Source organism: Rattus norvegicus, chromosome 8 (genome assembly GCF_021556685.1).
Source record: "Rattus norvegicus strain SHRSP/BbbUtx chromosome 8, alternate assembly SHRSP_T2T, whole genome shotgun sequence".
NCBI lineage: Eukaryota > Metazoa > Chordata > Mammalia > Rodentia > Muridae > Rattus > Rattus norvegicus.
In genome coordinates, this window is record NC_141541.1 from 72,417,501 (window position 1) to 72,442,251 (window position 24,751).

Here is a 24,751-nt window from a genome sequence, read left to right on the forward strand (position 1 = left end):
CTTGCTTTCAACATCCATTTCTTTTCTTCAACACTTATTCTTTTTTTTTTTCTTTTTTTTCTTTTTTTCGGAGCTGGGGACCGAACCCAGGGCCTTGCGCTTGCTAGGCAAGCACTCTACCACTGAGCTAAATCCCCAACCCCTCTTCAACACTTATTAACAAATTCCCTCATTACTACAATCTTCTCCTCCTGAAATACCAAATAGTTTTGCTTGGGTATCAATCTATGTGACCAATAGTGAGCATGCAATCTAGGGTGGCCAAGCACAGCACTTTAATGCCCTGGCACAAACACTGGTCCAGGTGAGAGCAGAAGCCTCAGCAGACCTAATTAAAAGCCCATCAAAGGGCCAAGCACTGGTGTGGACAGGGCAGAGTAGGTGAAGCTTTGCCTGGGATTGAGTATATCCAGAACCTGCTGTGTAAGTGGTTGGTAAGGTCCAAACTGCCCTCACTAAAGAGACTCTGCCTGAAAAGAAAGCCTTACAAAAAGAGGAGTTTTAGGGCAGCCAGGGCTGCACAGAGAAACCCTGTCTCAAAAAACAAACAAGGCTAGAGAGATGGCTCAGTGGTTAAGATCACCGACTACTCGTCCAGAGGTCCTGAGTTCAATTCCCAGCAACCACAGGGTGGCTCACAGTCATTTGTAATGCGTTCTGATGCTATTTTCTGGTGTGTCTGAAGACAGCTATGCGGGTACCCACATACATAAAATTAAATAAATAAATAAATAAATAAATAACCCATTCTTTTAAAACAAATGAAACAAAGAATCCATCAGTAAGTGTACATGATGTGCAGGCCTTTAATCCCAGCATTTAGGAGGCAGATCTGAGTTCTCGGGTCAAGCTGGTCTACAGTTAGTTCCAGGTTAGCCAGGGTTACGTAATAAGACCCTTGTCTCACAAAAAAGGACGAGTTAGTAATATAATGCTTTATACAGGATCATTCTATATAGCTCTGGCTGCCTCAAATACACAGAGATATACCTGCCTCACCTCCCAAGTGCTAGAACAAAGGCATGCACTCCTATGCCCAGTCTAATAAAGGGCTTTCATTCCAAAACAAAACTAAACACATTTTTAAAAGCATAAAAACCTTCAGATTTCAGCTGTATTCAGAATGAAACATCTGGCAATCCTTTCTCACCTCTGTGCATAATCTTGTGCTTCTCTCGTAGATATGTCAGGCCTTTTATCACCTGGAGGAAAGGAAGGTAAAAAGAAGGGAAATGGAAATGGAACTGGCTTAGAAAAACAACAGCTCTTCTTACACATTTCCACTGACAACAAACACATCTGCCCTAAAGATTAAAACAGAGACTGAAGGAACACCCATTCAGAGCCTGCCCCACATGTGGCCCATACATATACAGCCACCCAATTAGACAAGATGGATAAAGCAAAGAAGTGCAGACCAACAGGAGCCGGATGTAGATCGCTCCTGAGAGACACAGCCAGAATACAGCAAATACAGAGGCGAATGCCAGCAGCAAACCACTGAACTGAGAATAGGTCCCCCGTTGAAGGAATCAGAGAAAGAACTGGAAGAGCTTGAAGGGGCTCGAGACCCCAAAAGTACAACAATGTCAAGCAACCAGAGCTTCCAGGGACTAAGCCACTACCTAAAGACTATACATGGACTGACCCTGGACTCTGACCCCATAGGTAGCAATGAATATCCTAGTAAGATCACCAGTGGAAGGGGAAGCCCTGGGTCCTGCTAAGACTGAACCCCCAGTGAACTAGACTATGGGGGGAGGGCGGCAATGGGGGGAGGGTTGGGAGGGGAACACCCATAAGGAAGGGGAGGGGGGAGGGGGATGTTTGCCCGGAAACCGGGAAAGGGAATAACACTTGAAATGTATATAAGAAATACTCAAGTTAATAAAATAAAAAATAAAAAAAAAAAAAAAAAAAACACATCTGCCCTATTAAACATCCACATCACATGTTCTATAAGGCATTACTGTTAGCTAAGCTAAGGGTGGCCAATGTAAGTTTTCAAAACACCCTATGAAAGACTCTTTTCTGAGCCACCAATTTTAAAGACCTGTTTTGCTACTAACAGAGATAGATACCTTGCCCTGTTTTCTAGACACAGGTTTTAACATGAAGTCCTAGCTAGGGATTTAGCCCAGTGGGTAAAGTGCTTGCCTTGCACGAATGAGTGAGACCTGTATCGATCCCCAGCAGAGCATAGAACTGGGTGTGGATGTGCATGTCTGTCATCTCAGCACTAGGAGAGCAGCAGGGCCGAAAGATAAGCTCAGGGGCATCTGCCATGGGAAATTTCCTAGTAAGAAAACATTATTTTTGAAATAAACTTCTTCATTGACTTACCTTCCTCTCGTACCTATTTTCTCTCAATTCATCACTCTGGAAGGAAAACTACTGCATACTCACAGCAATGCTGACTTTTCCTAAAACTTGTTACTCTAGAAAAGAGACTCTACTGCATACTCACAGCGATGCTGACTTTTCCTAAAATTTGCTCAGGAATTCTTCCAGCTTTCTTCAGCACTTGATCCAAGGACCCACCATCCTAAGAACAAGAACATCAAACCAGAGAGTGACGATTCTATCATCTCAACTATTAAAATCCAAAAGAAAGTAAGTCTGCATGCGACACATCTGCTTAACAAACTATTATCCTTCAGTTTCATCCACGTGGGCTTTAAACGACCAAACAAAATCCTGTGAGCTTCTTTAAACAAATGACTTCTCTAGAGTAGTCGTGAAAAGAGCCTTGCTTTACTGACAGCGTAAGATAGTGTCCGCTGTGCAGGCTCTATAGTCAACCTAACGAAAGCTTAAATACTAGTTCTGCCCCTTACTATCTAGCGGACTCTAAACAGGTTCAGCAACTTGCAAAATGCTGTGAATAATTAATTATAAGGGTACTACTACAATCATGGGCTGTTAAGGAGTAAACAAACTAATATACATGAAGCACTCAGGACATTTAAAATATAGTAAAAACTTGATACAGTAGTTAGCTATTTGGGGCCAGCACCATGGCCCAGTGGGTAAAAGTGCTGGTCACACAAACCTGACAACCTGAGTTCAGTGCCCAGAATTCACAAAAGCTGTCATTTGTCCTCCACGTGTACACACACACACACACATACACACACACACACACACACACACACACACACACACACTTTTATAATTTAAATGGGGTCATGGGAGAGATGGCTCAACATTTCAAAGCTCTTGTTCCCACGTGGCAGCTCACAGTCATCTGAATCCAATGTCATCTTCTTCTGGCCTCTGAGGGCACCAGGTGCGGCTGTGATGCACGCATTTGCATCCAGGTAAAGTGAAAATGAGTAAGTGTCCTCCAAGCCCAAAAGAGAGCACTTGGTCTCTTGAAAATGGAGATAGCAATGGCCTAAGCCACCATTTGAGTACTGGGAACCAAACCTGGGTCCTCTGCAAGAGCAGCAAATGCTCTAAATGGTTGAACCACACACATCTCCAGCCACCACTGTTGGTTGCTTTAGCACTATCATTTCAGTTGACTGACATCTGGTATTCCCCTAACAAATCAATCAACAAAAATCAATAGAGAAATGTCACAGGAGGCAATCATTCATTCTACAAATCCTACAAAATGTCATAGTCTATGGTAAATAAAAAGGGGTAAAGATATAAAAAGAGCTAGCTTCTATCTTAAAATTTTTAACTAATAAATCCAGAACTGTGTAAGACAAAAACTAGACACACTGAAAAAGGGAGAAGTCAGTTCTTACTCAGAAGACAATGTTTTCACTGAAATCATACTCAAGAGTCGGGTTTCTATACCAAGCAAAGGAAGGAGCAAGGAAAGAAATGCACAGAGTATTTCAGCAAAGACACTAAACAGCTTCACACTACTGGGATACTGTGCAATCACAGGGACAGACGTGGCTAGAAATGGCCAGTTGTGGTCAAGGCCAGACTTCTCAGTGAGTAAGAGTGTGGGGTATGCAAATATGAGGACCCGAGTTCAAATCCCCAGCGTGCATATAAAAAGCCAGGCATGGCCATGTGCACATTGTAACCCCACACTGTTCAGAGCAGAGACAGGAGGACCATTGGGGCTTGCTGGCTACCAGCCTAGCTCCTGATTCAGAGCGCGCACACACTCACACACACACACTCAACAGAACTTCACTATGGCAGAGGCTCCAGCCAGTGGAAGCACCGAGTTAGAGGGAGAATACCCTTTACATATACACTTACTTTCCAAGAACCTTCAGGCTGTGACCATGCTGAGCTCATGCCACCAAACTGGTCCTGTGATTTGGCTACCTTCAGTGCCACAGGCCCCTTTGGGCTAAATCAGGACAATACCTTACCCCAGGAACCCAACCCCAAGTCAGCAGGCTCCTACAAAAGCCATGCACCTCTCAATTTCCTTCGCCAACCAGAAAAACACAGAAAACTGACAAGCTACTTCTAATTTGCCTCTAACTGATTATGGCTTCAGCTCCTTAGTTTTGAATGGCTTCACCTAGTTAAAAAGGGACCATACAAAACAAGGTAACAAAGCTGCTCTGTGAAACTTGGTTCAAATAGGGTAGAAAGCTAACCAGGTGGTTCTCCTGTTTCTTCCTCCATTTAGGCAATAAATAGAACTACCTTTCAAATGACATTAACAGAGAACAACCCAGCTAACAACACACGACCTTCCCACAGGGTTGGTACGGAAGGTATTTTTATTTTACCATGGCTTCATGAAGACATGGAGGGCTAATCAGACTCCTTTAGAAATGGCCAGCAGTGGTCCAGTTCCTATCTAGAAAACTGACACTTGATACAGGCAGAAGTGAAGCAATCTGCTCCTGGTGTTATAAGATGAGAACATCAGCTGAGAGAGAGGAAGGGAAGGAGGGGAAAAGAGACAGAGAAGAGACAGAGATGGAGAGCGCGAGCACTCTGAGTGTACAGTGCATACTCCCCTAGTTAAAAAATAAAGAAAAGCTATTAAAAAGAAGTCACAATGATCCCTTCCCTTTCCCCTCCAGTGACAAGCCTAGAGGGAGAACAATGAGCTCACAGGATACCAGGAGCACCAGCTAATCAGGATACCCAGCCCCCTGCAACCAGCCCTGCAGCACTCTAACTCTGCCTCACTGTTGCCAAGAACTTTCGATCACTGACTACCACTTCTGACAGGCTGCTTATTTTAGAAGCCAATTATTAACTAAGTCAATGGTACTTTGTGACGGTTTTCTATAGAAGAGACAAATGCTTTATGAAAATAATAGCTCAAAGCTTTTACTCCTGCCTCAAAACCACCACCCAACTCCCTTCCTTCTCCCAGGTTGCTCAGATACCAACTGAACAGAACCCTCCCCTCTGCAGACAAAAGCATTCTGTTCTGTTGAGGGAGCAACCTTTTTCCTTGGCTCTCAAAATTCAAACTTATTTCTAGGGGAGTAGAATCCCTGGCTGAGTGCTTCGCAAAATGGGCAGTGCATGCTGATAATACAAGCTAATTTTAAAATGTATCTGAAAAACAGAGCAGCAGAGAGATGGACAGTGGTGATGAAGCAAACGTGGTAAGACGCTAGCTGCAGAGCTGAGGTAATGGTTACTGTACAGTGAGGTAATGGTTACTGTACAGTGAGGTAATGGTTACTGTACAGTGAGGTAATGGTTACTGTACAGTGTAAAATCCCTTCAAGCGGGGTAGGGGATTTAGCTCAGTGGTAGAGCGCTTGCCTAGGAAGCGCAAGGCCCTGGGTTCGGTCCCCAGCTCTGAAAAAAAGAAAAGAAAAAAAAATCCCTTCAAGCTTTCTATATACTTGGAATCTAATCACCTGCTGGAATTGCATGTTAATGACATAGAATGTCAAACAGATTGTGGCAGTGGGGACCAATCAAACCCTTTAGAAGTTGGGATATAACCACAGAGCAGAGTTCTTCACATGATTACACACATGTGTCAAGTGGCAGGCAGTTTTTGCAGGAAGGGGCTCTGATATAGGAGGGCCTGTCAGAGACCAAGGAAGGATTCCTGAGGGTCCAGGGCTGGGAAAGAAGACCTCTTGTGGATCTTATGGCTGCATGGACTTCCAGCAACAGCTACTTGCTACAGAGTCCTGTCTAGCCCCTCCGGACACTCTGAGTTCTTCTCTAGTATAAAAACACTGGTCCAGTGCTGGGGGTACCCAGCTCAGTGGTACTCAGTATAGGCAAAATACTAAGTTACAAAGAGAAAAAAACTAAGAAAATAAAATGAAAAAAGGAAAAGATACTGTTCTTTATTAGAGCAACTGAAGTGAAGGCCTTGTTGCTGCTTCCAAGGCTTAGCTCGCTCCCTCCAAACCCCAGTACTGACCAAGGCCCTTTAGGCCCATTAACAATGTCTGAGGCCCAACCTTAGCCCCTGAGGCAAGTCTCCAGGAGTGCAGCCCCACAGACCCACACACAACCTCTTGGCTCCCATATTATGGGTAGACATTTGGGTACATGGAACTAGCAGGTAACTAGGGACAGAACTTGTGATGATGCTTCAGCAGAGTGGGCTTGAGATGGCATACATGGTGCTCAGCAGCTCTGACAGCTAAACTGATCATGTAGAGCACAGCATCAGCCTGGGCAGAGCTCTATCATCCCAGTTCTCAGGGCAATTCATGTGACACCTTGCACATAATAAGCACTAAAAGGGGGTTGGGGATTTAGCTCAGTGGTAGAGCGCTTGCCTAGCAAGTGCAAGGCCCTGGGTTCGGTCCCCAGCTCCGAAAAAAAGAAAAAGAAGAAGGAAAAAAAAAAAAAAAAAAAGAAGCACTAAAAGTGTTTATGAAGCTGGACCCATGTTGATTAACTAATATAAATCGTGAGTGGCTACAAGTGCCCCAAACCATGGAAACGATGTAAGCTCAGAGAAGGGCCCTAGAGAACTCATGCAGTCATTTCTCTGTTGAGTAGCAGAATTCCACAAGTATAGCACCTGCACAAAGAGGGGAGAGTATGAAACCAAAGGAAGCAGACCTGTTTAGATTATGGCAACCATTGGCTATATGATTTATGCCAATTATGAAATCTCCCAGGACTTAATTATCTCAACCTGACAGCTGAGAGGCTGACAATCCATCTCATGAGATGAGGTTACACGATTAGTAGTTTACATAATGTGAAAAGGACTTGGCAAATGGTAATAGAGTTGAAAATTAGTTGTTATCATAACTGGTTATGCTGCCACCTTCTATTACTTTAGCAAGACCTAAGTGGACAGAAGGCTAGTCTGGCCTTCCTGTTTCTGGCTTATCAGCACTGACTCAACTTCTCTTCTTCCCTTTCTAGTTGCATCAAAACTCCTTTTGAACTAGAACTAAGAAGGGGAGAAAAACACCAACAAAGAGTACAAGAAACCCAAAGGCCCAAAGGTGTCAGGCACAGTGGCACACATCCCAGTAAGCAATAGGCAGAGGCAGGAAAAACATAAGTTCAAAGCCAGCCTGGTTTACATGGTAAGTTACAAGCCACCCAAGGCTACACAGAGACCTGGGCAGGAGAGGGGTGGAAAAGTAGGATAATAGTCCTGCCAAGCTTGGGGCATGGCCTTTAATCCCAGCAATTAGAAGGCAGAGTCAGGTAGATCTCTGAATTAAAGGCCAGTCTTGTTTACATAACTTCCAAGCCAGTGAGGACTGTGTAATGAGACCCTATCTAAAAAGTCCTAAGGGGCAGGAGCTAAAACTAAAATAGGAATTTGCACCTCAGGTCAGGGGCTGCAGCCAGCCCAGAAGATTTCCCGAGCTTCCCAGAGGCATGGCTGCACTTTTGTTGGAGTAAAAAGGAACAAGAGCCTTCTTATAACCTTTAGACATGCAGAAATTGGTTCCAGGAACCAAGCTCTAAATGGTACCATGACTGATGACTGTAACAGTACATATGGCCCTTTCTGATCATAAAAACAAATAAATATTCAAAAGGATGGTGTGTGTGTTAGGGTGAGGGGCAGGGATGACCAGCATAGACTCCTTAGGTGGAGGAGGGGGTACCCATTCAGACCAGGCACCATTCATAAAGTCAGTCAAGGTCTAGAGGTCAAAGGAAATGGGAACAGGAGACACAGCCATTGTGGCAGGCTGAAAGCACAAGAGGCATCAAGTTTGTTGACTCCCTGACTCTGAACTGCCAGTCTCATGGGAATAAGGCAGAAACTAGCACTTGTAGAACTCATACTCTGAATTGAAGGGCACACTGGCAGACATTCTAACCTGCACAACAACAGAACAGATAGAATCATGGCCCAAATGAGGAAACTGAGAATCAAAGAGATCAGGGAGTCTACTCAAGGTCACAATAAAATAGTGCAATGACTAGTTTTATGTCAGGTTGACACAAGCTAGAGTCATTTTCGAAGAGGGAACATTAATTAGAAAATACCTCCATCAGATTGGCCTGTGTGTACCAGGGTATCAGGACAGTGGTGGAACTGGGAGATAGCTCAGGAGTGAAGCATTTACCTACTATACACAAGGTCCTGGATTCAATCCCCAGCACAGTAAAGAGGCAGATGGGGGTCGGGAGGACTTACAGGGACACAACATAGTTGCACACATAACAATATCTTCACTTATATTTATATAAGGAAAAAGATCTAAATAAACAACTGATTCCCAAAGCTCCTACGCCATTCTATCAGCTACAAAGCTAGCAATCCTAAGCTTAAAGGATAGAAAGGCCCGGCCCCTTATCTCTATGCAGTGGATTCAATCAAACACAGGCACTGGACTAAACAGGACTTTGCATGCTAAGTGCAAAGTAAGAGATCAAGTTCCTTTGTACATTAATTTCCTAACTATGTAAGATGACAATTGGGTTGTGGGGCTAGTGAGATGGCTTAGTGAGTAAAGGTGGTGGCCTTAAAACTTCACAACAGGGGTTGGGGATTTAGCTCAGTGGTAGAGCGCTTGCCTAGGAAGCGCAAGGCCCTGGGTTCAATTCCCAGCTCCGAAAAAAAGAATCAAAAAAAAAACAAAAAAACAAAAAAAAAACTTCACAACAGGGTTGGGGATTTAGCTCAGTGGTAGAGCGCTTAGGCAAGCGCAAGGCCCTGGGTTCGGTCCCCAGCTCCGAAAAAAAAAAAAAAGAAAAAAACAAAACAAAACTTCACAACCTGAGTTCGATTCCTAGGACCAAATGGTAGAGAAAAAAACCAACTCCCACAAGTAAACCTCCATATGCATATGCATTCCATGTGTGCATGCACACATGTACACACTAAATAAATGTAATGTCTTGTTAAAGAAGACTATGAGAATGTAATAAAATATTAATTTGTTTAGCATGATACTTGATATACTATATGCCCAATGCGTATGAATATTTTTATGTTGTTGTTATGATCACCACAGCTGGGAAGAAAAGGAAGGGCCTGCAGACTAGCTCCCACACATGTAACTGGCCCATAAACACCACTCACTGACTTGTTCCTACCGTTTACTAGTGTATGGCAGGGGTGTGTGTGTGTGTGTGTGTGTGTGTGTGTGTGTGTGTGTGTGTGTGTGTGTGTGTGAAGTGGGGTGGGGATGGGGGTGTGTGGAAGGGGGGGTACTCTTTTCCGCCCCCAAAAAAACCCTAAGGCTACCCTTAAAGTATATTATAAACCTTCTGAAGGCAGAGACACAGAGTGGACTTAAACAGTATTAATCAGATTTGAACCCCATCAAAATCTTATGGCCATCAAAATAGGAGAAAACTAGGAAATATACTCGAGAAAAGCCCACGGAGAATCCCTGGTATCTAACACCTCTCTCTGGGAGAATCCCTGGTATCTAGCACCTCTCTCTCTGAAGAGAAGCAGGAACCTAGAAAGCAGGGTTGTCATCCTGTGACTATATCAGACTCCACAGTCAGGCCCCTGGGTCTCCCAGGCTTCTGGGGTGTGGAATGGGAAGGCAGGGAGGAACTGGTCACCACCCAAACCAACAGTGAGGCCAGGGCCAGCCTGTTCACAGCCAGTACCACCAAGCTGACAGATGGCTGCTTACCATGTGCTCCATGCAGATGCTGATCTCGCCGTCACTGTAGAAGGCCCCGTAGAAGCCCACTATGTACGGGGAGTTGCACTCATGCAGCACCTGCAGCTCCCGGATGATCTGGTTCCGGATTGCGGGTTTGATCTCCAGGTGAATTAGCTGCAGGAGAGACGCGAGGGGAAAGCTTTTAAGAAGTGGAGTAAAGAAGAAAGTCTTTCTTCAATGATTTAAGTTCCTAAAGCTAAGAAGAGAAACAGCTTTTTGGCTTTGCTTTTAAGGTACTGATGATCAAACACAGAACCTTGCACATGCTATACCAGTACTCTACCACTAAGCTACATTCCAGCTCTCTTTATTATTCTGAAAAAGGAACTCACCATATTGCCCAGGTTAGCTCACTCTGTAGCTGAAAAGGGGAATTCACAATCTTATTGCATCGCTCTTTCAAACACTTACTATAGCCATGAACCACTGTACTTGGAAAAATAAGACATTTTAAAAGTTATTATTAATTTACCCTTGTGTGGGTGTGTAAAGTATATGTATGTATGTGTAAGCATGTGTGTGTCTATAGGTACTCTCATGTAATGGTACACATGTGGAGGTCAGATGACAACCTCAGGTGTTTGTCCTCACCTTCTACCTGTTAGACTGGGTCTCTGCTTTGATTTTATTTGTGTTTTCATGTTTGTGTGTGTGTGTGTGTGTGTGTGTGTGTGTGTGTGTGTATCCCTGAGTATATATATGTGCAACATATGTGTGTAGGGTCCCCTAGAACTGGAGTTACAGATGGTTTTAAGCAGCCATGTAGGTGCTAGAACCAACCCAGATCCTCAGCAAGAGCAGTAACTGCTTTTAACCATTGATCCATCTCTCCAGCCCGAGGACTCTGGTTTCCTGTGGTATATGCCAGGCTAGTTGGGCCACAGGTTCCTATCACACTATGGAAATTCTGGGATCCCAGATACTCATACTACAAATCAAGCTATTATGTAGGATCTGATGATCTGAACTCGAGTACTCATACTAGTACAGCATATTTATAAACTTTTACCCACTAAAGCCATCTTCCCTACCCCAAACAGATCATTTTTAAAGCTAAGTTTCTAGAAATGAGGGAAATGCAGCCTTCCAGACACAGTTCAGTTAGGCTGTGTTGTACAAAGGCATGCAGAACTGAGGTAGGGTAACTCTAATCACCCCATGGGTTCCTCCTTGACTTCGGGAACCTGATAGGATTGATTTAGCCAAAATGCCAGCTGTTGCCTAATGTGTTTCAATACTGCCCCTTGTTCTAGCCAGGAGACAAGTGACAGACACATTTAATGTTATTTAATTGAGGTCAAGCCATAGACAGTAAGTATGGCATATGGCAACTGATGACTTGGAACAGCTGACAGGAAATAAGGAGTCCCCAAAATGGATGCTATTGGGAAAGCTAGAAGGAATAGCACAATACAAACATGGGGTGAAGAAAGAACCTGAGGAGCTGAAAAGCATGAAGAACGTAGCCTCTCTACACAGGGCAGCTGCGTTATAAGAGACAATCAATGGTGAACAGGAAAGGGATTGGGTCAAGACTGAAGCCATGAGACTCAGCTTTGGCCTGAGCATCAATCACTAGAACTGGGTGTGCTTGACAAACGTACGTATGTAGTGTCCTTCCTATAGCAGGGCAAGCTGAAGAAGGGTCACCATTGTTATTCCCCAGACTAAAGATGCTGATTACCACACTAACAGACCTTAATATTTATTTCCTACAGTCTGACAGACAGCAAGTTTACGATATAACTGCACAAAAAAGTACTAAGTAAAAGCCCCCTTTCTTTCACCCATTCAGACTCCCAATTGACAATTAGCTGTTTGCCCAGGTAAACTCACCTTCCTAGCCATAACCAGGCCAGATGGCTTGTGGGAGACCTTGAACACCACTCCACCATTGCCAGCCCCCAGTTCACTGATCTTCTCAAAGTCATCATCCTTCAACTCTCCCACCTTCTGCTTCTGGGTCAGAAAGGCCTCAAGGCGCTTCCGCTGCTGCTCGTCCAGCTCCAGCTCCTCCAGCTTCTTCTGCAAGGCCTCCAGGTTGGTCCTGCCCAGAGGACTGAGGTGAGCACAGACCAGGGAACACAGAGAGACACGCTGCCTGCAGCCTTCCCCTCTGGGGCCAAGTCCACAAGGGACCCGAGAAAGGTATTAATGGGAAGAGTTCTACTCAGCAGGGCTCTGCCCATTTCAGCCATCCCTAGGGCTTCACTATCAACCTGCTTTATTTCTCACAATGCGGCTTTCTCATTTGAAAAATGAGGGCTCTGGATTCCTTTCAATATATTAAAGGTCTACAAGAGGAACCAAGGAATCTAGTAAACACAAAAACAAGTCACCTAAACTAGTTCTGACATTAAGAGCACTTGCTGCTCTTCTAGAGAACGTGGATGCTCCCAGTACCCATGTCAGGCTGCTTACAACCACCTGTAACTGCAGCTCCAAAGCATCCGATGCCTTAGGCCTCATGCACACACACTCATGCACACACACTCAAACACAGACACAGAAACACAGGTAATGTTTGAAAGCCTCACTAGAGACAGGTGTGGTGACCACCTATCTTCTCAGCACTCAGGAAGCTGAAGCAGGATGACTGTGAGCTTTAGGCTAGCTTAGGCTACATAGCAAGACCCACCTCAAAAACAAAACAACAAGTTTTAATTAAATTTACACAATACACAAAATAAAGTTCACTAAACCCTCTCACTGTAACCACACCCACTTTTAATTGAAGCACAGCAGTAGAAACCTTCTGTTCTAGGATAGGGTCTAGGAAGCAGGACAATCAAAAAGTTAGACCACAATCCATAAAATATACACCTAAATTTTTACTTCTGCACAGTTCACAGGTCTGCATTCTTTCACTCATTTTTCATGTGTGTATGTCTGTATGAGTCAATGACCTCTGTGGAGGAGGTCAGAAGACAACCTCAAGTATTGGCCTAGCTGCACAGGACAGACTAGCTGGTCCACACACTTCCAGAGCTCCTCCTGCTTCCCCCTCCTGACTGCACTGCAGAAGCCCTGGGACCACAGACATGTGCTAATGAATTCAGTTTTATGTGTTTCTTGGGGACCCAAGCTCAGTCCTCAGGTTTATGTGGTAAATGCTGTTCCCAACTGAGCCATTTACTCTGCCCCAACTCGTTCTTTAATGCAAAGGAAGGGTCTCTGAGTAAGGATCCATTTCAGGATCTTTAAAACAAACAAACAAACAAAAAACAAAACAAAAAAAAAAAAACAAACAAACAGGGTCTCTATTGTCTCAGTTATGCTGGAAATTGCTATGTAGACCAGGCTAGCCATGAACTCAGAGATCTACCTGCTTCTGCCTCCAGAGAGCTGAGATTAAAGAAGTTCTTATATGAACTAGAATACCAAATATCATCTATGATTTCCAAGTCCTAATTCCATGAGATAAAATGAAAATGCAGACCCATGTCCAGTCTACAAATTCAAAACTTCCTCATTCCCTCAGTCTTACTGCTCCGATCATGTGACAGCAACTTGGCCTTACGAAGTATTTCATCAGCTTTTACCTAGTCTTTAAAGAAAGACAAACAGAAAAGCACTTCATTTACAGCTACATTTCATCAGTCTATCTGATGTAAACAACTGAGCTCCCATACTAAAAACTGCAAAAACCGAGCTTGGGCACCAGCTACCCCAGTAGCCTCCTTCCAGTGAGCATGGAAGGAGCAGTCACCAGCAGGGTATATGGCACGCCACAGATCTCAGTGTTTCACACAGAGCACTGAAGAAGGCTCAGTGAAGCCTGCTGGTTAACCCTGTGACCTGGTAGAAAGAACACCCACTGTGTGTCATATGACTCTCTCTCCAGACTAAACAAGTGACAAAACAGGACTTATTACACATCAGAGTGCTGGTGTCCCCAGATATGCCAGTCAAGGTAGAAACACAATCCTCTATTCTTCTTTGGCATCCTCTCCAAAGGCCAAGAAGAAAGAGACAGCGACCTCATGGCTTCGGCATACAGACTGGTCCAACACAGGACAGGAGAAGCCACAAGATGATGTCACTGGCACGCCTCACTGAGTAACTCTGGGGAAAGGATGGTACCATGTCTAAACTGCGCACACCCGTCCATAGTCACACATGGATTTGTATGGGACAAGGAATTAAGACTAAAGGGTTGGATACTATTCAAATAGGCTTAGTAGCCCTCTTGGACCTGGTACACACAGTGAAAGACCACACAAGCACACAAAGAGAAGGCAGCCGTTGTCAAACCAGGAAGGGCCTTCCCCAGAACTGTACTATGTTGTCACCCTAATCTTGAACATCCAGCTCAACAAGTATAATAAAATACATTTCCACTTAAGCCACCCAACAGTCTTTTGTTAAGGTAGATGAGGAGAGGTCAATATTCTTATTCTGCTAAAATATTTTGTTAAGTTTCACAGTGTTCTAGTTCCTTGGTTATGAGACCCTGACATGTAAGACTGTAGCAGGTTAGGGATGCACATGTCCTCTGGTTTCCTCCTTCTCAAGTCTCTTCACCACATGACAAATGCCGACAGACAGAAACCTTCCCCCAAACTTCAGTGACATTACAGTTGCTGGGAAGCCTTAGGGAGATATGTAAATTCAGAATCCAAAAGCTGCTGTCAAAAATACACTAGGAATAAGGATGTAGCTCAGCTAGTAGTGATGCCCTAACACACACAAGGCCATGAGTTTGATCACCACATAAATTTGGCAGGATAAAAGATACTTACTATATCTCAGTATGAGACAGGAGGATCCTGAGATCCAGGTCAGACTGGCTAGGAGAAAACACACTCTTTTCCTAGCATGGGAGGAGAATGGCTAGGAGAAAACACACTCTTTTCCTAGCACTGTGCTATGTACTTTACATCTATGGTGTCATCTGCCAACAACACCCTTACCACTGGAACTGACCCAACAGACCACTAGGGCAAAGAATGGACAGGTGGAGTAAATGGGCTAAGGCCACACAGCTGTAAGTGAGCAGCAAAGTCAAGACTGAAACCTTAACATAATGTATTCTCCAAAGTTCCATATTTCAAAGGAGGCAATTGTGTCTCAGATACAAGTCATCAGCCCTGCATGTGCAACAACCTATCTATCACAGAAGATGAGCAGCTCTGCTAGTGCATGCCAGTAAAAACTTGCTCCCCAAGGTGAGAAAGAGGATGCTGACTCAGTACTTGCCTAGCTCTATAGAAACAAACAACAACTGTGATGGCAGATGCCTATAATCCTAGCACTCAGGAGACAAGAGTATTGCCACAAGTCTCAGGCCGTGACACTCTATCAGAAAAAGAAGAGGGCCAGAGAGATGGCTCAGTGAGTAAAAGCACTTGGCACACAAGATGGAGACCAGAGTTCTACTCCCAGAATGGATTTAAAAGGGAGGAGGAGATAGTAGCTGAGGTGGTACACACTTTTAATCCCAGCACTCGGGAAGGAGAAGCAGGTGGCTCTCTGAGTTCAAGGCCAGCCTGGTCTACAGAGTGATTTCCACTGGGGAAAGAAAAGATGGAAGGGAGTAGAGTAGGCACAAGTTAACTTAGCATTTTCCAGAAGAAACCAGGTCCATGGGTTCCTTCCTTCTCTCCTTTCTTATTTCCATGCCCAGGGTCTAATCCCATCCTCACCAGCTAAGGAAATGACTGCTGATCTGTGCTTTCCAAAGTCCTAGACCCGCACTAGACCAAAATGGGCTGTGTGCTTTGATGGTCAGGCACACTGGAGGTCCCTGGAGGTGGGTAAGTAAGTGTTGTTAACTTAATGACCCACTAGCACTTGATTAACAAGTGGGACTCTGGAGAAACCACCAATCCTTGTCAGGTCTCAGATTTCTCTTCTATACATTGTAGTAGTTCATGTTAACGTCACCAAGGCAGGGTCAAACAGCAAGCCCATGAGAAGTCCTGAAATTCTAACCCACTTCTAAATAATGGTAAGGCAATCAATGCAGGAGCGTGGGAGCAGGAGGAGACGCCAAGGCAGCCAACAGCAAGGCCTGTGTCCTGCCTTCACTTCAGGAACTCTTTTTTTTTTTTTTTTTTTTTTTTTGGTTCTTTTTTTCAGAGCTGGGGACCGAACCCAGGGCCTTGCGCTTCCTAGGTAAGCGCTCTACCACTGAGCTAAATCCCCAGCCCCCACTTCAGGAATTCTTAAAGCACTTTCAACACTGTTAAGTCTTTCCCAAGAATGAAAGGCTGTAGACCTGAGGTGAAGAACCTGGCAGTTCAGCTTCTACTGCTCACTAGAAAGAAACCAATCAATAAGATGTAGTTAGGTATTAAGGGTCACTTCGTCTTGCACAGGGAAACCAGCCACAAGCTTTCTTCTTCCTTCTCAAGGTGATATGCTTCAAGCAAAGGAAATGAGAAGAGAGGTCCTCACTGCTGACCCATACCACAAATCCACAAAGCTCAGAGAACAAGAACCTGCCTCCTTTGGAACCATTATTTTTATCTAAAATCAGCAAAAATGACAATGGAAATTGAAAAACAAAACTAGAGTCCAACAGTCTGTCTCAGTTTCTTTCTCTCTTGCGCTCGCGCTCTCTCTCTCTCTCTCTCTCTCTCTCTCTCTCTCTCTCTCTCACACTCACACACACACACACACACACACACACACACACACACACACACACAGAGTCCTCTTTCTCTCCAGAGACCAGCTGTGATCCACTCAAACTCACTCAAGAGCAAAAACAGCACAGTGAAATGTGAATTCTGCACCATGGCTGTCTAACAGTAAACACAAGGTCGTGGAGATACAGAAGATTATGGGCTTGAAATGGCAATGCACAGAAAAACAAGGGTTTGTCACTGGGAGTCTGGAAACATCAGAAATGCAATGAATGAATGATCCTCTGGGTAAGAGCAGCTGGCTCTTCCCTCTCCCTCCATACCTGCTAAGCCTAAATATAATTACATTGTCACATTGGGATCTTTCGATTGTCGTTTAACAGTTTAAACTAACCAGTAAAAGAAAGACCTTAAAGCATCAAATGGATTCAATCCTCATTTTACAGAACAGGAAACTGAGGCTTAGAGAGGACAAGGTGGTAGGTCTCCCAGCTCCCAAAACTCTTTTCTTCTTTTTAAAGCCCTCACCCACCCAAGACAGGGTCTCACTTGTAGCCCTAGCTGCCCTATAACTCCTGGACTCATTAGACCAGGCTGTCCTGAAACTCATTCCACTGCTGGAGTCAAAGGCAGGTGCCACTACAGTCAGGTTATTTTGAGTATTTTTTTTTTTTCAGACAGAATCTCAGGTAGCTCAGGTTGGCCCTGAACTCCTTATGTGGTGGCCAAGGCTGGCCTTGAATTCCTAATCTTCCAACCTACACCTCCCTAATTCTGGAATTACAGACAAGCATGACCATGTCACATACACAACTTTCAAGACCTCTCAAACTTGCCTCTGATAGTTACTGAACTTAGAATCTGGTCAACGAATTATAGGATGTGGAGTTAGACATTCCCTAGACAAAATAACTGTGTGTGGTCCTCAAGCCTCCAGACACAAACCATAGGTACATGCCAGCACAGCCAGATTTATAGGTGGCAGGCTCTGTGTTTGCTAAGAGAGTACACTAAAGAGTGGGCAGAAGGAAACGACCAACCACTGTGCTGGAAAGGAGATAAGAAGTTCCACACTGGGGACATCTCTCTAGAGAACCCAGGGAGCTGTTAAGTTCCCCCAGCTCATGGTATTTGGCAAGCAGAAATGCTAGAAAGACCGCTTCTACAACCTCCACTACTATCTTAAGATCATGGGCAAGTTACCTCTCCAGTTCTCAGTCTCCATACCCATATGGAGAGCAAGAAAATAGGGAAGGGAACACTACTTGCCTATTTCTGAGTTCCAAGTGTGTCAATGACAGCAAGCAAAGAATGTTCGAATAAGGCCAAGGGTCTTAAGGGGGAGGGGCTGAAGACTTCCAGTGAGAGTAAGGAAGAAAAAAACAAAGAAAATGAACAGTCATAGTGGAAAAGGCATCCCACTGATGCCTGGGGACTGCAAGTCAGTAGGACAAAGAGTGTGGTTAAGGCAGAAAAGGAGCTGGGAGTGATGGTCTGAGGGAGATGAACACATCTGAGTAAGTACTAGGAGGAAAGAGGATTAATGAAACCAGTTTGGCGGGGGGCATAAAATTAAAATTCCTCTAGGTTTATACAACACATAATTACCTAAGAGAAATGTGTAACTGATTTAGATAATATACCTTTTTACTCATGCATTGAAAGCTTTTTCAAGAATGCTGGAGAGGTAGCTCACCAGTTATAAGCCCTCTCTGTTCTTACAGAGGCCTGGAGTTAATCTCACAGCCATGTAAGTCCTTTTTTGACTTTTCATGCCTGCCCCAAAGGGTTTTTTTTTTTTTTAAAGATTTATTTATTATATGTAAGTACACTGTCACTGTCTTCAGACACACCAGAAGAGGGCATCAGATCTCATTACAGATGGTTGTGAGCCACCATGTGGTTGCTGGGAATTGAACTCAGGACCTCTGGAAGAGGAGTTAGTGCTCTTAACCACTGAGCCATCTCTCCAGCCCCCAAAGGGTTTTTTAAATTTAAGTATTTTGTTTTGTAATGTATGAATGTTTTGCCTGGATGTCTGCATGTGCACTATATGCACGCCTAGGTTTACCCTAATGCTCAGGAGGCCTAGGTCAGAGAGTGTTTTTTTTTTTAAATAATCAAGATCTACTAGTTTTGTAGAGATCAGAGATTTGAGTTGAACTAAGGAATTGGACTAAGAAGATAAATAAATAACAAAAGGAATGGGAACTCAGGTTCCTCATACTATAATCCTATAAAGCAAAGGTCAAGAACTGTCAAGAATAACAGGCTAGCCTAGGCTACAGAGTACAAGTCTGGGAGGGGGATCGAAAGGAGTCACTACATAAGTTATTCTGCAGACAATGACGACAAATAGATTAAGATAATCAATGGGCAAGGTGGCATGTGCCTTTATCCTAGCACTTAGCAAGCAGAAGCTCTGTGAATTTAAGGTCAGCTAGTCTACAAAGCAGGCCAACCAGGGCTACAAAGTGAGACCGTGTTTATAAAAGGAAAAAATGTGAAATACACACACACACACACACACACACACACACACACACACACACACACACACACACACATATGTATTTCCCCCCACAGTACTTGGCAGGCAGAGGCAGGTGAATCTCTGCAAGTTCAACATCAGCCTGGACTACAAAGCAATTCAAGGATAGCCAGGGCTATACAAAGAAACCTTTCTTGAAAAACTTAAAGAAAAAATATCAGAGTTAGAACAAATGTTTATTTTCCTTGTCAATCAGGTAACTTCCAAACCAATAAACAAATCTTTACAAAAGCCAAGGAAACAGATTTAATTAAAAAGAAGTAACAAAGAGTCATATTCCTATTTTCCTAAACAAGGATGATAAAAACTTCCCCTGGGAATCCAGCAGGATTCTACAATCATACAAATTACCTTCCCACAATGTTCTTTCAGACAGTCACAATAACACACACACACACACACACACACACACACACACACACACACACACCCTGGAGTGATGGAACCACCTACTGCATACACAAGCTGATACCACCACTCCTGGCCCACACAGCTGTTGGATGATGGAGAAGGTAAAAATACAATGAACCACAATCCTAGACTGCATAATACAATAGCAGGCAGTCAAGTTACAAAGGAGAAAGGTCTAATACACCAGAGCTCAGAAATAGACTGAAGAGACAAGAAGCACATCAGGTACAATGTATCTCTAGGGATGGAATGTGGCTGAGTTGGTAAAGTGCTTGCTTAGCATGCATGAAGTCTTAGGTTTTACCCATATAAAATAAAATGGGTCAAGTACTTGAGACAGGAGGACCAAGTGTTAAAGGCTGTCCTTGGCTTCACAGACAGTTCAAGACCAGCCTGAGCTTTTTAAAAAAAAAAAAAATCAAACCAACAAAAAACAGAACTGAACTAAAGGCTCGGCATTTAAGAGCACCTGCTGCTCTGCTTGTGGACCTGAGTTCAGTTCCCAGATGCCCTCTTCTAGCCTTTATGGATACCTGTGCCTCACTGCATACCCTCACAAAGAAAGACAGATGGACAGACAGACAGACACACACACACACACACACACACACACACACACACACACACACACTAAAAGTCAAAACTAAATAAGATTAAAATGTATATCCAACTATGGTCCACTTTGAGAAGTTTCCAATTCTCTACCTATATTCTCCCTTACACATGTTTGTCACTTAGGGACCCTTCTGTTAGCCTAAAGAACACACAGAAAGAGTCACAAGTCTCACTCCTAAGGACAAATCACCTCTGACAAACAGTTTCAACCAGCTCACACACTATCAGGACCAGTAGTCCAAATGTGATTGCTTAGATACTGGATTTCTTCAACTATGGGTAGAAAACTATGTCAGGCCCCCAAGTTAACAGCAGCCAGGCTAGCAGAGTAAAGTCGACCTGGAAGAAGTAACACTTGGGACCCAGAAAAACTTAGTTATTAAAAGCAAACTGGCAAACTGGATATGGTGGCACATGCCTTAAAAACCCCAGCACCTGGGAGGCAGAAGCAGACAATCTCTGAATTTGAGGTCAATCTGGTCTAAACAGTGACTTCTGGGATAGCCAGAGCTATATAGAGAGACCCTGTCTCAACTCCTCACTCCCCGCAAAAAGAAAAAAAAATCAAACTGGCAAAGAAAACCAAAAACAAGCCTCAATTTAGCTGAGCTCCAGTATAGCTCAGAGGTGAAATGGGTACTCAAGACATATAAGAACTTTTAACACACTTAAAACAACTAGCAGTGATCGCTTCTGTCACCTGAAAGCACAGGGAAAGTAGGAAAAGTGGCCTCTATGCTAACACTCCCACTAATAACATAGCCTGCCTATCAGAGGAGAAAACAGAAGTAAGCAGTTCCAAGCTCCTGGACCTTGCAATAGGCAGTCAGTCTAGCAGCACATAGAGGTAAAGCTAGAGAAGACAACTATTTCACAAAATGAAATGGAAATCTTTTCTGGGGAGAAGCTGAGAAGCAGCCAGAGAGGAAGAAAAGGATTGACCACAGCAGAAAGCCAAAGCCATTGAAGTCCAAAGACTCCTAGATTGTAATGTGTCTCTATTGCTGCAGCAGAGAACATCCTCCCACCCTGGACCTTTAGCACACAAGCAGCTTTGTGCGTATGTTGGTCTCACTCTGGTTTGGGAGGGAAACCAAACATGGAGATTAAATTCCATACTGCTTCAAGGTATAGCAAAAGCAAACAGAAAAATCATATAAAAGAGAAAGAGAGTCCCATAGCAGAAGTAAACTTCTGTGAGAATGGAAACTTCTAGACTGCTCTCATGCAGAGGAAGATATGGGCAGGAAGCGTAAATGGACCTCTAGTGACATCCAGCTACACCTACAGCCATGCAAGGTCCATACAAATTTCTTACAGAGCATCCATGACAGGACTTATGTGTAAAAGCTAGGACAAGGGTCAGGGGAAGACCATGTGGTATCTGGTCCTCTCAAGACAATCATTTGTGTGTAATGGATGTGTAAGAGACAGGACATGGAAAGAGATAAACAACAGGTAAATGGCAGGTAGTAAGCAAGCAGGTAGGGGAAAGCATTTTGGTGTCAGCCAGACACAGGAAAAGATACCAACAAGTCCAGCAACAACTCTACCTCATAAGGTGACTTAAAATGCATTAGGTGAGCGTAGAGGCCTATGGGGGCATAGAGACAAAACCCCAAACTTCACCTAAGATGAAGGAAAGTGAAGGTCAGAAATGGTCATTCCTAAGTTAGTCTTGAGGGACATAAAAGTAAAAAGAGGTTCAGACTTGGGCATCTGCATGTACACGAGGCCAAAAAACTGCATACAGAGTCAAGAGTGAGGGTGAGTTATACCATGAAGGACACAAATAACCACAGTAAGGAAAGGGGGCAGGTAAGACTGTATGCTTCTAGACTTTTACTAGGCATATAAATAATGGATGCTCATGATGAAAACTTCCAACCAGTTCAGAATAAAGTAATGTGTTGCCTTTCCTCAGAGAACGAGTTAAGTGCTGAGTATATGTTCTCCCAGACTTCTTGTGCTGGCTAGTTTTTTGTCATTTGACACAAGCTAGAGTCATCTGAGAAGAGGTAACTTCAACTGAGAAAATGTCTTCATAAGATCTGGCTGTAGGTGGGCGGTGATGGTGCATGCCTACAGTCTCAGCACTTAGGAGGCAGATGTAGAGTTCAAGGACAGCCTGGTCTACAGAGCTTCCAGGGCAGCCAAAGTTACACAGAGGAATCTTGTCTCAAAAAAACAAAACAAATCTGGCTTCATATAAGCCTTTAGGGTAGCAGTTCTCAACCTGTGAATAGAGATCCCTTTAGGGTCAAACAACCCTTTCACAGAGGTCCCCTAAGACCATGAGAAAACACAGATATTTACAACTCACAACAGTAGAAAAAATATTACTTCAATGTTAATGAAGTAACAATGAAAATAATTTTATGGTTGCTGGGCCAACACAAGGAACTGTATTAAAAAGTCACAGCATTAAGAAGTTTGAGAATCGGGGTTGGGGATTTACCTCAGTGGTAGAGTGCTTGCCTAGCAAGCACAAAGCCCTGGGTTCGGTCCTCAGCTCTTAAAAAAAAAAAAAAAAAAGGAAGAAGTTTGAGAATCACTGCTATAGGACATTTTCTTAATTAGTGATCAATGTGGGGAGGGCCTAGTCCACTGTGGATGGGTGATGTAAGAAAGTAGGGCAATGGGCAGCCCAGTTGAGTTGGCCCTGGTGGCTGGGGCATAGGTGAGTTGGCCCAAGGACAGGAGCAAAAGAGTACTGCCCCGCCCCTTCACCTGGAGAGTCTGGGAGGGCTGGCCCAAGGGCATAAGAGCAGGTATGCAGGTCCTGCCTCTTGAAAGCTGCAGCACTCAGAAGAGCTGGCCCTACTCCTCACCTGGGCAGTGCTGGAGAGCAGGTAGAGATGGCATGAGCATGGGAGAGAGGCCAGGCTGACCAACTCAGCTACCACCGAAGCCCACATCTAGGACTTTGAATTGGACCACTCCAGCCATCTACCCCATCTATGAACTGCTGGAGCACATGAAGGAGCTGGTCCTCCAGAACAAAAGCTTCAACATCTCCATGACACAGGGCAACAACAGGATATCTGAAAGGAATCCCAGTGAGGATCCAGTATTGATAATATGGTAGAAGCCAGAGGTCTCAAACCAGACATTGCAATGATACTGCAAAAAAAGCTGTCTGGGGGCTGGAGAAATGGCTCAGCAGTTAAGAGCACTGATTGCTCTTCCAGAGGTCCTGAGTTCAAATCTAGCAACCACATGGTGGCTCACAACCATCTGTAATGGGATCTGATGCCCTCTTCTGTTGTGTCTGAAGACATCTACAGTGTACTCATATAAATAAAATTTACAAAGAAAAGAAAAAAGGAAAAAAAGGTGTTTGGACAAAAGGGTATACTATGTGCCCCACTGTCACATACCAAAGCTTCCACGATGAGATATTGGGGGGGAGGGGTGGCTTGTTTTTTTGTTTGCTTTCTTTTGGGGGACGGTTACAAGGAAGGCAGGCAGATACGGAGGGATAAGGAGATATGTGAGATTGGGGTACATGATGTGAAATTCACAAAGAATCAATAAATAGTTAAATAAAAGAGGAGAGGAGGGGGAAGAGGGAAGGGGAGACGGGAGAGGGGACAACAGCTTACTGAAGTGAGTCTTCTGGATAACCCTGAACTCCGTGTGGCCCTTGTCTTTGACTAGAACTGCTGTACTGTGGGAGGCGGTAAGTACCTGGACCGGGTAGTCAGCACTTTCAGCAACATGAACATCATCTTGGCTGGGAGCAGGAGAACAACGTGTCTTCACTGACTTGTGAGAAGAGAAGAACCCTCTGGGTATTGACACCAGAGGTGTGGTTGGACTATCATTTAGTAGGCACCGAATTCACAGTGCCACAGTTCTCCTCAATGAGGGTGTAAACGATGCCAAGACTTCTGAGGCTGCCTCAAAGCAGCCAACATCCCTAACAGAACATCATTCGCTTCAGTACTACAAAGCCAAGGGGAATGTTGAGGCCGATGCATTTAGAATGTTTTTTCCCAATGTCCCCTTATTTGGCTTCTTTGGAAATGGGGAGATTGGCTGCGACTGGATAGTCACTGGGAACTTTATACTGAGGAGCTGTAATGAGGTGAAGGAGGAAGATCTGTTCCATAGCTACACAACCATCATGGCTCTCATTCACCTGGGGGCCTCCAAGTGAGCCGTCTTGTTGAGAGTGGATTTCACATTATGTAACTTTGGGGCTTTCTCTTTTTTAGAAAAATGGAAACTCAGGATACAAATATCTTAAACAAAACTAGCTATTGTGTGTTTTTTAGCTTTGAGTAATGCTCTGAGGTCACTTTGGGATGATTTTTTTAATATGCAGATGAAGGGCACCGTTAACATTGTAAACACACAAGTCAAGAAATGAGGCTGTTGTTAGTGCAAGAAAAGCTGCGGTGACTGAACTGCACAGATTCTGGGGCCACTGTGTAAGTGCCCTGGGAGGTTGAGAGGCCACCAGGAAGGTGGAGGTTTAAGTAGTGGTTGGTGACTTTTAGCAGAATCATGAGAAAATTAAAGAAATGGTTTGAGAAAGCTTTCTCTGCTTT

At 44.1% G+C, this 24,751-nt stretch overlaps 1 protein-coding gene across 2 annotated transcripts in view; it reads right to left on the bottom strand.

Moving 5' to 3' along the window:
- Map2k1 (mitogen activated protein kinase kinase 1) overlaps nt 1–24,751 on the bottom strand; it is a 71,342-nt gene that overhangs the window by 19,581 nt on the left and 27,010 nt on the right. For both annotated transcript variants that reach the window (NM_031643.4, XM_087560265.1), the window contains 4 exon segments: nt 1,151–1,202; nt 2,468–2,545; nt 9,996–10,142; nt 11,865–12,075. In NM_031643.4, the coding sequence (NP_113831.1) occupies nt 1,151–1,202; nt 2,468–2,545; nt 9,996–10,142; nt 11,865–12,075 (488 nt within the window).